This window comes from Melospiza melodia, chromosome 8, assembly GCF_035770615.1.
Source record: "Melospiza melodia melodia isolate bMelMel2 chromosome 8, bMelMel2.pri, whole genome shotgun sequence".
In the NCBI taxonomy this organism is placed as follows: Eukaryota; Metazoa; Chordata; class Aves; order Passeriformes; family Passerellidae; genus Melospiza; species Melospiza melodia.
Genome location: NC_086201.1, coordinates 14,444,995 through 14,457,269, shown reverse-complemented (window position 1 = coordinate 14,457,269; position 12,275 = coordinate 14,444,995). Strand labels below are relative to the sequence as shown.

Genomic DNA, 12,275 nt, shown 5'->3' with positions numbered 1-12,275 from the left:
GACCCTGCCCTAGCTGATGATTCATAGCCATCTTGGATCAGAGTAGAGTTGAAATTATTGCAGGTGATACAGACTACATGAAAAAATCCAGGTCTTGGCCCAAGCCTAGTGAGCAAAGAACTCTGCTGTGTGCCAGGATTAACCTTGGCTTGCACATTTCAGTGAGGAGGCATGGTTAAATGCAAACCTAAAAGTACAAACTCCCATCTCTTCTATCCATGTGGCTGCTGGATGTCACAACCATGAAATATAATAGTGTGTGTTAAGAGTCCTCCTCTCTGCCTGGTCCACAAGTAATGTACATCTGTCTTTGATTTCGGCTACAGAGCTCAGCTTGGGCTGCAGACACTGGTGCTTTTCTCTTGGGAGCCCTCGATGCCCTCAGCAGCAAGGCAGCTTTGCCACTGGTGTCGAGTCTGGGATTGGCTTCCTGTCAACCTGGCTTCTTGTATCAGCACTAAAATACCCTGTGTTATTTTTATTTGACACCCATATGGATAGCAGGGTAGTAGGAAGCAGAACTAATATAGGGAGCGGTGGATAGGAAGAAAAAGGGACAGCTGCAGTTGCAAGTAGAGAGCTCTTCAGTGGCTCTACCAGTGTCCCAACCCCTTCCCCCATCCCTTTTTCACACACACACAGAGGCAGTTGAGCAGTGGCAGATGGGAAAAGAAAATAGATAAATAAAAGTGTCAGCAGGATGGATTGATTTGCACTTGATCTCCTCTCATCTCTCTGCATATGTCTGCTGGTATGTAAAGATCACACAAGCAAGGGACTTAGCACTGACCTGGAAAATTTATATCACTGAACATAAAAATGAATCAAGAAGAAAAATGTAGGAAGGAGGTGGTCAGGGAAGAGAACAAAAGGAGATTAATTTTTTTTCCCTTGTACATCAGGATTTCATTGGGACAGTGATTTTATGGGATCACATGGTTCCAGTGCTTCTGCAGGTGCAGCTCTGTTTCAGAGAAAAGAAACCATGTGGGCAGTATCCTGTGCTGAGATCCCTTGAGGTTTTGATCCTTTTTTGCCTAAATGAGGGTTCTCCAAATGGCAGAGCCAGTCAGGGGTAGGCTCAGCAGCAGAGTCCCAACACATGATGACTTTAGATAGAAAAGACTCCATCTCTGTCTGCACGTTCTCCTGATACCCAGGAGGCTCTACCAGTACCTCCACACACCCGAAAAACTTCAGGGAGAGCAGGAGAATACATCTCAGTGTACCCTGGGCCAATTCTCCTGTGATTTACCAGTTTTTCATTAAGTCTTGATGCTTAGCATGAAAGTCATACCCAGGATCACATACAGCTTCAACAGTGGAATGAGGTTCAGATTTGGCCTGTGTTTTATGCACGAAAACCTTCATTTTTAGAAAATGCTGGAAACATTTTTCCTAAGGCACCATTCTCCAGGGCATCCTTGCCTCCTTTTCATTGCTAGTTTCTACACAAATGCAGGATCTTTGGTGCTTAGTCACTCTACTGTTCCCGCTGTTTATTGCCTCCGATGGGCATAATTCTCTGCTTAGGAGACCTTTGCGAGTTGCTGCGGAGGAGCCGTGGGCTGTTGTCATCCCGTTTCCAGGGGGCAATAAACAGCAGCAGTCAAACTTCCATGCAAGAAAGATTGTGCGATTATTCAGTCATAAAAAGAGGGAAGAAAAATAGAGATATGTTGCATGTGTTCTTACTTGCACACCACACAAGGATGTGCAAATTGCTCTCGAAGAGAGCCATGCTATGAGGTAAAATAGTTTCCTACGCGGCACTTCGCTGCTGATTCAAAGGGGGAATTCTCTTGCCTGTGCCTCAGTTTCCCAATATAAATCAAAGGGGTTGTAGCTCTTCCCATCTAGCTTAAGTGCTTTCAGGGCCAAGAATTAATTTATGTCCTTACAAACTCACAGAGTTGTGAGTTTGGCGATGATGCAGGGAGAGATGTGTTTCCTGGGGTTGACAGCTTGTTTTCTCCCTCTGAATAAGAGCACATTGTCTGGGAGGAAGATCCAGAGAGACCCCTCTAGTCTTAAGATGGAAAGGACTGGTATAAGAGTCAGCCCATCACCACAGTCATCTGCATTGTGACCTGAGGGTTAAAAAACATCACCAGAGAGAGCCCAGGCCTGTTAGGAAGGAAGAGCCCCTTTAGTAGCATGGAGTTGTTGCCTACTTGCAGATGCTGGCTCAGAAACCGTTACTTTTGAGGGTTTCCTTTTAGGGTCTGCAAGACTGAATATTTCTGTCTGCTGGGACCAAGTCATTAGGAGCTGCATGACCCCAAAAGCTCATCAGCACTGAGGGTTCATCCCACAGGGAAACCCAGGCACTCACCACCTTTATGGAGATGTTTATTTTATGGCAGCATCCATCCCTAAAATGCTCCCCCACAATAAAATGTAATTACAAAACTCTTTAACTACATAAGCTTCTAAATCAGTTAATTATCTTGGTAAGAAAATGTGTATGGTTTTGAAATCTCACTTTAATTAACATAAAGTGCATTAGGAAGCAGTAGATCTGGGCCATCACTTGGATGTAACAGTCTCTCACTTCACGAGCTCCTAAGGCCCTGGGAGAGTGTCAATGTGATGTTTAAGCTCCCTTTCAAAGACTGTGTCTGGGCCACATGCAAGGCCAAGACCTCCTCTACAGAACAAAGTTTCCATTCTGAGGTACTATTGGGGGATGCTCCTTAGAAATGCAATGGTCAAAAATCAATTCCTCTTTCCATAGATGTAAATCCACTAATTTTTCCCACTCTTCTATTTCCCTCTGCTTTCATCATCTGCACTATGCCACCTCCAACAACCCTGCCTTTAAATCCACACTTCTCTCTTCCTGTTGGAGCCTTCAGTTCACTGACAGACACTGCACTTGTCCTTTGTGCAAAGTAGTGGGGAGAGGTCACCAAGGAGAGTGACACCTGCCAGTGGAACCTTTGTGCACTTTTTAATGACAGTTGTGATCTTTTCTGTGTTTCTGATGTGCGTTGGAGCATAGTCAGGGCAAGAGAGGAGACAATGCAGTATTTTAACAGGCTGTGGGTGAGCCCTGTGTTTTGTGCCTGACACTTCCAGGCAGTTGTGGAAGCCTACTGCCTTCTTCTGTGAAAATGATGTGGAGCTGGTGCATATGGTGAGTATGCACAAGGAGACACTAGGATGTCCTCCTGCAATGTACTTCAGTGTGCCTTTCTCTCATCTCCAGTGTCCCTGCTCTTCTCAAGACCCATTTTATGCAATAAAGATCATTTAGGAGACACCTAAAAAGGTCTTCTCATGTCTGGGTCTTGTCCTCTGGCAACATGGAAACCCACCTACTGCTGATGAAGCTAAGGAGATTATCTGGCTTGTAAGCAACTTCACTACCTGCACTGTATTTATGCAGCATGTGTATATCTGCCTGCTGATCCAGAAACAAGGTGCTGTAGATGGGGAAGCTATCTGGGCAGCCTAAGATGTTAAATCCTAAGATTGGTAAGAATTTGGGGAAACAGTCTCAAATATCCAAATATTCATTACACTGAAGAAGAATTGTAGCTCAAGAAGGATCTTAGCTCAGCACAAGATTCACAGGATTCATAGGATTAATCTTCTGGACATCCTGGTGTGGTGACTCCGTGCACTACCCCTTTATGCCAGGTACAGATCCTCCTGAGGACAGACTATCAATCTTCCCATACAAAACTGTTGCTTTTTTCTTGAGGATGGCAGTGTTGTGCCAGATGATGGTCCTAGGGGGAACATCCTCAGTGTTTCTGTGTCTGCTGATGAATCCTGGTAACTAAGCAAATGCTGGATGACATGCTGGATCCTTTCTGTTCACCTGGATTTGGAGAGCATGGGATATCTCTCAGGATCAGCCCCTAATGAGCTTGTTTAACAGCATTCATTTTACTCTAAATCCATCAGACAAGTGTAAGCCAGTTCTAGGTCTGTTGTGTGTCACTAAAATAACATACATCTGAGAAAGCAATTAGACACTTGAAACAAATTTGACTTGACTTAGGAGAGGAGTGGAAACATCCAAGGGACTTTTGATTATATACTTTCCTTTTTTTTAATGTCTCATTTTCAGATCCTTTTAGGCTTGGAATTTCATGACAATTACTACATTCCTGTATAGTTAAATCCACACAGCATTTGGCTGAATGCCTTCTGAAGATATCCTGAAACACACCGTCTATTGCAGCTGCTCTGTTCCAGTCAGAGTTCTGACTAGTCATCCAAGGGGACAAGGAATTCCTTTTGTAGGAGGTAGTGTAGGACTTGTTACCAGGAAAGCTCCATGTTTGAAGTTGTCTAGTCCTGAAGAGAAGTGCTGTGGCACTGCAAGTTTGAATTTTAAATCCAGAGCCTAAAGAAAGAAAAAGTGGGGGCTGTCCTCATCAGCAGTAGTATCTTCTCACCCACATTCTCCTGCACATTGACTGGCCTCAAGCCTGCTTGTAGAGAAAGCTCTAAAACAAAGACATGGGTTTCTTCCTGAACTCAGGCAAAAAGATGTGCAGTTGTACTTCGCTTTGCTTGGGGTCCTCTTGCTGGACATGCCTGATTTTTCAAAGAAGAACCAATTCTTTTCTCTCCCCTTTGTAGAGAGCAAGCTGCCATGGAAATAGAAAATTTTATTCTGTATCAATTCAGAGACAGACCATGATTTTTGCAGGAAGAGAGCAAGTGGAAGTTCAGTCCTTGCCTGGGGAGAAAGCAATAGCATGGGAACTCCCTGTGTGCAGAGTGCAATGACTTTTGCTCCAGTCCAAGACAGCAGATACACCAAGGCACAAAACTTCAGAAATTATTTGTGTTCTCCTCTGAGAAGATTATTCCAATCAATATATAGATTATTTCTGAATGTTTAGAAGATGCATAACCCCCATCTGCTCAACCCAGCTTTCCAGCAGCAACATCCTTTGCATCAGCACATTTGCAACTGCCCAGAAAGAAAGAAAGATTAAAAAAAAAAAAATGTGTCAGAGCTCCCCCTGGCCCCTGGCTGCATCTGCCCACAGGCTTCCTCAACTGAGTTATGGTAATTACATCACTTGAGATTTATTTAATATCTCTGTCCGGGAAAAAGAACTAGGAAGTCTGACTGTGACAAGCAATCAGAGGGTACTCAGCTGATGAGCAGCTCCCCATCATTGAGAGAGCAGCAGGAACCTTCAATGTATTGGATTTAAGTAATGGTTTGCCAGAGGGATGGGGCCCATGCCACGGCAATCAAAGCTACTCTGCACCATTAAGGAGCTGAAAGTGGAGCAGGAGGCGCAGTGCAGCTATTGACCGAGTAGGTGGGCATGAAAATGGGTTTAGGTAACTGTTTCCTGAGAGATGGAAAACACAAAGGAATGTTTCTCTGGCAGCTTTCTGGCTCCCTGATCCTCTCTGTCCACATCAGCATTTATATTGTCTGTCTCTCACATGCTTGTGCACAATGACCAGTGTGCTGAGTTCAGTCTGTTCAGCTGCAGTCCACATAATGTTTTCCTGCTTGCATTTGCCCTCTCCCTATCTCTGCCATTTTTTAAAAAATCCCTGAACTAACAACATAAAAAAACTAAAATAAAAATTTGCTTATATGATTTTATATCGAGCTGCCACATAGGCAGACCAAGTATTCATGCAGCTCTAGCCACCTTTTTTCTTGCTTCCTCCACCCCCTCTCTGCTGAGCCATGGCTTGTACAGAGAGGTGAAGAGGAGGCACAAGAATAGCAATACTTTTTTTGTCCTTGTTGAGGGAGTAGCTAAGGGCAAATGGGCCCACACGGTGCCTTAGATAACCAGTGTCTGCTGTGAGACCAACCTGCAGCCTGACACTTGAATCCTTCTATAACAAACAGTCCTGCCAAGATGCCTGGACATATCCCAGTCTAATTTCCTAGTCAGTAGCTTGGATGTAAGCAACCAAGAGGAACCATTTATCCACTCTCAGCTGATTGAGTCATGTGTTTTTCCTTCCTCTTTGGGTACCCGAGGAGGGCAGAGGTAGTGTCTGCCAGAGGTGATGCCTCCCATGGTTGTCCTCCCAATGTTTACCTCTTGCCTGTTAGTGGGCTCAAGAGACAATGGATCAAAACTCCCAGAAACACGTCCTTCTGCAAAAGAAGGTGCTGCCCATCATTTGCTGCACATTGCTTCCTGTGAAGAAAAATTAGGAAGGCTGAACTGGCCTCCTAACACATCCTGACTCTCACTGGGATCTCACCAAAGTGTCTTGGGCCAGCTCTTTCCAGTGCAAGCATTTTAAATGAGACACCTTGATCCATACTAAAGGGCCTGAATGCAGCATCCAAGTGTGAAAACATTGGCAGCTATCCCATTTACCAAAACAGAAATAATACCCAGTCACCTCTGGGAAGCATGTGGAGCACTTCCGATTTATTATTTGTTTTATTTATTTTGTCACATTTATCAGCCATTCAACTCTCTGGGCACACAGCCCATACATTAAAACCCAGAGTATAACACAAAGATCTCCTCTAGCCTGAGAATATCCTTTCTGTAAAACCAGGCCTGGGCAGGAGGGAAGGATGAAAGATGCTTTACACAAGAGAAGGATAACAACAATATATTTTTCTCCAGTTCTGTTATTGATGGAACCATTGTGAAAATGTTGGTGACATCAAGACAAGAAGACGGGAGCAATAAAAAGCATGGGGGGTGGTGGTGGTGGAAAGCCATCCTCGAGCATGGACACAGAGACTCAGCCTCTAGCCAGCCTGTCTCACACACAGGAAGTCTCTAAAATGCTCTTTCCATTATTATTTCTCTAATGACCCCATTAGACACGTATGAAATTCTGAGAAGCTGTAATATGTTGTAGACAGCTACACGGGCAAATCTGCCCAGCTTTTCTGAGGAACGGCAGGCTGCATTGATGAATGTTTTAAAGCATCCCAATGTGTAATTTATTTCCTGGAAATTAATTGCATGTGCTGGTTTCATTTTCCTGTAGCAAATAATCAGTCTGCTCCTTTTTAATTAGGTAACAACATAGATTCCTCTACTAATCATGACACGATGTTTTATGCACGTCATGTCTTTTTCTATGGGAAACAATTTCAAGTCATTGTCTGGGGCCCAGCACAACTTTAAAGAGACATGAGATTATTTATCAGTGGTGTTGCCTGGGTCACTGCCAATGAAGACCTTGTACACAAGACCAGCTAGAGTACCCAGACTGGGCATTGGCACAGGCAATGGCCTCCTCAAGGAGAAGTTTAAGGAAGAAACCAATTAAATGAAATTTCAATGACATTGTCATGATGTCAGACCCAGGCGCCAAGAGGTGTGTCTCATCTTGCAGGTATTCACTGGTCCCTGAGCTGAGCTATTCCACTGACATTAGCCAGATTGCATAGACTGGATCAATAATACTTTTGGTCCACATGAAACTCAGTACCTTTGTCAGCTGTTCCAGCTGGAATGCAAATACCAAATTCCAGTTGAGACCTAAGTTCCCCCTCGCATTCAGAGGCTGCAGAGTCTGCATGGACACACATACATCGCAGGATGGGGTGGGGAAAGCCACTTCTGCTGATGATTGCAGAGAAGAGCTAATGGCCAACAGCAGCTGCTACTTAAAATTTTCAAACAGGCTGAGAGAGTAAAAACTATTGGCCTTGACATCCATTCATTACTTGCAGCAAAACTCTAATTAAGCAATAGTGTTCAGTCATATTTACCCTCCACTGGGCTACAAGGAACCCATATTTCTACTGAAATACATGCTACTGAAACAAAACAAATCTATCAGCAAAAAACGCTGCTGGAGTAAAATGTAATAATGATATCATAGCTATTAGACCGTGAAAACCCCTGCAACAAATTAATCTGCTAGGGAAAAGTTTGTTGGTGGGGTTTCGGCTTCCTGCCCTCACCACTACCCGAGACACCGCCGCACCTGCGGCCTCTGCCTCCTGCCCCTGAAGTTCCCGTGTGTCACAGGACCGGTGGGAGCTGGAAACACGCCTGGAACACGCCGGGGCGCCGAGGCTTTGCCGCCTTCCGGGTGCCTCTCTCGGCGGCGGGGCCGGAGCGGGGCTCCGCGGGGCTGGAACGGGGCTCGGCGAGGCCGGTGCGGAGCTCGGCGGGGCCGGTGCGCGGCTCGGCGGGGCCGGTGCGGGGCTCGGCGGGGCCGGTGCGCGGCTCGGCGGGGCCGGTGCGGAGCTCGGCGGGGCCGGTGCGGGGCTCGGCGGGGCCGGTGCGGGGTTGGCGCGGGGCTCGGCAGGGCCGGTGCGGGGCTCGGCGGGGCTCGGCGGGGCCGGTGCGGGGCCGGTGCGGGGCTCGGCGGGGCCGGTGCGGGGTTGGCGCGGGGCTCGGCAGGGCCGGTGCGGGGCTCGGCGGGGCTCGGCGGGGCCGGTGCGGGGTTGGCGCGGGGCTCGGCAGGGCCGGTGCGGGGCTGGTGCGGGGCTCGGCGGGGCTCGGCGGGCGGGCCGGGGGCGCAGCGCCGGCGGAGCCTCCGCGCCCCGCCCCGCGCCGCCCCGCCCGGCGGAGCTGTCCGCGCCCCGTGGTGCTGAAGCCGCAGCGCCCGCCCAGCCCCTTCCCCGCCCCTCCTCCCTTCCTCCCCGGCGTGGGCTCTCGCAGGCAGCCGGCAGCTCGGGGCATCAAAGGTTGGGAAGGGCTCCATTCCTCGCTTTGATTCTCCCCCTCTCACCCCGCCTTTTTGCTTTTTCTTTCTCTCTCTTCTTTTTTTTTTTTTTTTTTTTTTTTTTTTTTTTTTTTTTTCCCTCAAGCTGGGGGAGGAAGAAGAGCGCGGCCACGTCCCACCCCTCCCTTCCTGCAAATCCCCGCTCGCACTGCAAACAATCTGCCTTCCCCATTGCATCCAAGGGAGATAGCAACAGCAACATCATCACGGCAAGCCGGATGGGAGAGCGGAGAGGAGGCTGCTGCTGAGGGAGGAAGGCACACACGCACACACCAGCTTGATGTTGCCAAAGCGGTAGGAACCGCACGAAAAATAAGCCATGCTGCCCCATGTGTCTGGCGCATTGTGCTCCATCCGAGCCTTTTAGGAGGAAGAAGAGAATTATCTGCTTCGGTTTTTTTTTTTCCTGCCAGCGAGAGTGCGACAGACTTGCGATGGTTGAATGTCAATGCCTGTGAGAGAGAGCAACAGTCAGAGCAGGAGGAGGACAGAAGGGGAGGAAAATGAAGGTGGGGACGGTGGAGGAGAGAAAGAAGGAGCCTCGTCCAATGCATCAAAAGGAGGTCCCTGCAATTGCTGATAGAGCCCTGACCGCCTCGCCATCCACAATGGTCTGTATAAGCTGCCAATGCGTTTGATGACGTTCCTGTTTTGTGAAAGGAGGAAAGGAAACGTGACCATGTAAGATCCACGTTTCCCCGGTCAATTACATGCGAAGAATAGATCCGATTTCGACGTGGGTTTTTGGTCCAGGATGGTAACAGCTTAGGGAATAATACAGCCGCCTTCCCTCATCAATTTCGCCCTGATATTTTTTTTTTGTGTGTGGTCCAGACAGCTGCTGGAATAGAGAAGGTCAGAATATATAAATATATATAAAATATATATGATATATATATATTATATATATAAAAATATATTTGTCTCAGTACATCTGGGATTAAGCTCATTGAATGCTAATTATTTCTTTTCGGACTTTTAATATTTACAATGAAATCTTTTAAAGGCAACGGTAAAATCTGAAGCCACCTGGGAGCACAGTGTTGAAAACGTAGGGTGTTTTCCCACAAACAATGTGAAGGTCTTTTTTGTCAAAGAGGCAATTTTGATAATAACAACAGCTACCAATTTTGCATTTTGATAGCCAGACCAGCTGCTATTTTGTCTGGATGCACATCGGGAATCGTGTGATCGGGTTTTATTTTTTAATTGAAAAAAAATTATTATAAAATAGAAGAAAAAGAAAAATTACTTGAGATGCCAAATACTGTCGAGAGAACCATATTCTCTCTCCTCCCCACACCCACCGGAGACGTGGACCCTTCTTTTTTACAGGCTTAGGAGTTGCGAAAGCTGATCGGGGGCTTTCTCCCGACACCGCCGCCTGCGCCCCTGGACCCTCGGGCGTGGGAGATTTATTTCCTCCTCCCGCTGATTTCTAAGCAAACTTGTGGAGAGGGGAAAGGATCCCTCGGCAGCACAGAGTCGGTTTTTTCCTGGTGTGGATTTTTTTTTTTCAATCGCCGTCCCCGCCGGGTCGCAGCGGGCTGCCGGGGACTCGGCCCCCTCGCCCTCCGGCTCTGCTTTTGTGCGTTCCCCGGCGGCCAGCGCAGCCCCCCCCGGCACTGCGGCCGCCGCGGAGCCCCCCCGGCCGCGGGGCGCCCGGCTCCTGCCCTTTTCTTTCCCCCGTGCCCGCCTGCCAAGGAAAGGCACATGTTAATACCACCCGGCGCGGGCATTTTCTGCTACTGCTGCTGCGGGCTCCTCCGTCCGAGACAGATGTTGCGAAACCAAGGCCTCCTCAAGTGCCGCTGCCGCATGCTCTTCAATGACCTGAAGGTCTTCCTGCTGCGGAGACCCCCCGCGCCGCCGCCGCCCTCCCCGCCGCCGCCGCTCCCCATGCCCGGCGGCGCAGAGGCGGCGGCGGGGGCCGCACCGCCCGGGGGGCGCGGGCCCGGCTGGCGGGCGGCGGGCGGCGGCGGCGGCGCGGGCAGCCCGGCCGCCGAGGAGTGGGGCAGCCCCGCCGGGGAGCCGCCCGCCTCCCTGCCCAGCAGCACCTCCTCGGATGACTTCGGCAAGGGCAAGGCCGAGGACCGCTACTCGCTGGGCAGCAGCGTCGACAGCGGCATCCGCACCCCGCTCTGCAGGATCTGTTTCCAGGGGCCCGAGCAGGTGAGAGACCGCGGGCGGTGGGGCCGCGGCGGGCCCGGTGGCAGCGATGCTCCGGCCTGAGGGACCCGGGGCCTGCTGCTGCTTGAGGGGCTGTCCCTGTAGCCCGGAATAGGAGCCCAAACCAGAGAGGGTCTGCCTTCTGCCCAGGCCCCGGGCTCCAGATTTTGCATCTCGGTAGTGTTTCCCAGGGAGGTGTGGGGTGGAAGCGTGCTCCGTCCTTTTCTGGTTCCCGGCAGCCTTGCCCCGGGCACTCATGCCCAGCCTGAGAGCCGTACAGCCCTGGCATGGCAGGAGAGACATGCTGGCACCTTCATGGAGCAGAGCACACCTCAGCAAGGGAGGCTGTTCCCTGCTTTGTGGGTACCTAGTCACAATGATTCCAAAAGTGATGCAGAGGAGGAGTTTAATGTGCTCTTTGCTTTTAAAAATACAACTTGAGTCTGTACAAAACACGTGGCACAAGACAATCCCACTTCAGTGTTTCCCAGGGGATGGCTAATAGGGACTGTGCAGGTGCTCCGCTGCTCCCGTGCTCCCAGTTGCACTATCTGCAGGAGAAACACAGCTAGCTGTGATTGTACCTGCTGAAAATGCAGACTTGAGGCGCTCCATGGTACAGACTGAGGTTAGGCCAGTGAAGTTTCTCTCCACCACACAGAAGAATGAAACAACTGCAACCATGCTAGAATATAAGATGCCGCCCTGGAGCATTATGCTCCATATTTAATGACAATTAAAAGCATCTCATGTATTTTAGGGCTGGCAACTTCCTTACAGAGATGCACCCAGCAACATTTGTACCTAACATGACACAGCTTGCAGGTGCTAGGAAGGCTGTAGACCTCCTCTTGTGAGATCAAGCCCATATGTGCAGATAACCATTATTACTCAGGATAACTTCATTAGCTGTCATAATCCTTGTATGAAAAAGGGTTGCCAAGTTCAACTTGACTGTTTCCATTTTGGGCACAGGTTCTGGCATGTAAGGTGATACGTTGAAATCTTATGCAAAATGGGTTTTACCCCAGGTGTTCTTTCCCCTTCATGGACCTGCGTGCTCTGCTAAGGAGAAAACCAGTGCTCATTTGAAAGTGGCCGTGCTCTGGCACATGCCCTGCCTTTCCCCAGGTTGCCAACATCTGTAATGCAGTGATTGTGCCTTCCCTTATGTTGGTTTGAGGATGGTGGTGATGGGTGCTGGAAAGTGGGGAATGGGCTTCCATTCTTCCTTGCCACCAACCGCTCCCAATATGCACAGCCCTGCTGGATGTGTCGTACCAAGGGTTCCATAGGTCCCAGCTCAGTGCTCTATGGACTGTAGCCTTCTCTAATGGTTTATGCAGCTGGCAGACAGCTGTGAAACACAGCTTTCACCACAGGATTTCAGATGGGAGTGGAGGAAATGATTCTTTTTTGGAGATACCATACACCTTCTTCTCTTGCTT

General features: G+C 49.1%; 1 protein-coding gene across 2 annotated transcripts in view; it reads left to right on the top strand.

The window, feature by feature from the left end:
* Positions 1 to 10,304: 10,304 nt before the first annotated feature.
* MARCHF4 (membrane associated ring-CH-type finger 4) overlaps positions 10,305 to 12,275 on the top strand; it is a 98,303-nt gene continuing 96,332 nt past the window's right edge. Inside the window, exon 1 of one of the 2 annotated variants that reach the window (XM_063161856.1) lies at positions 10,305 to 10,830. In XM_063161856.1, the coding sequence (XP_063017926.1) occupies positions 10,372 to 10,830 (459 nt within the window). In that variant the 5' untranslated portion in view covers positions 10,305 to 10,371. The remainder of the gene's footprint in view (positions 10,831 to 12,275) is intronic. The other variant, XM_063161857.1, reaches the window with a different exon arrangement.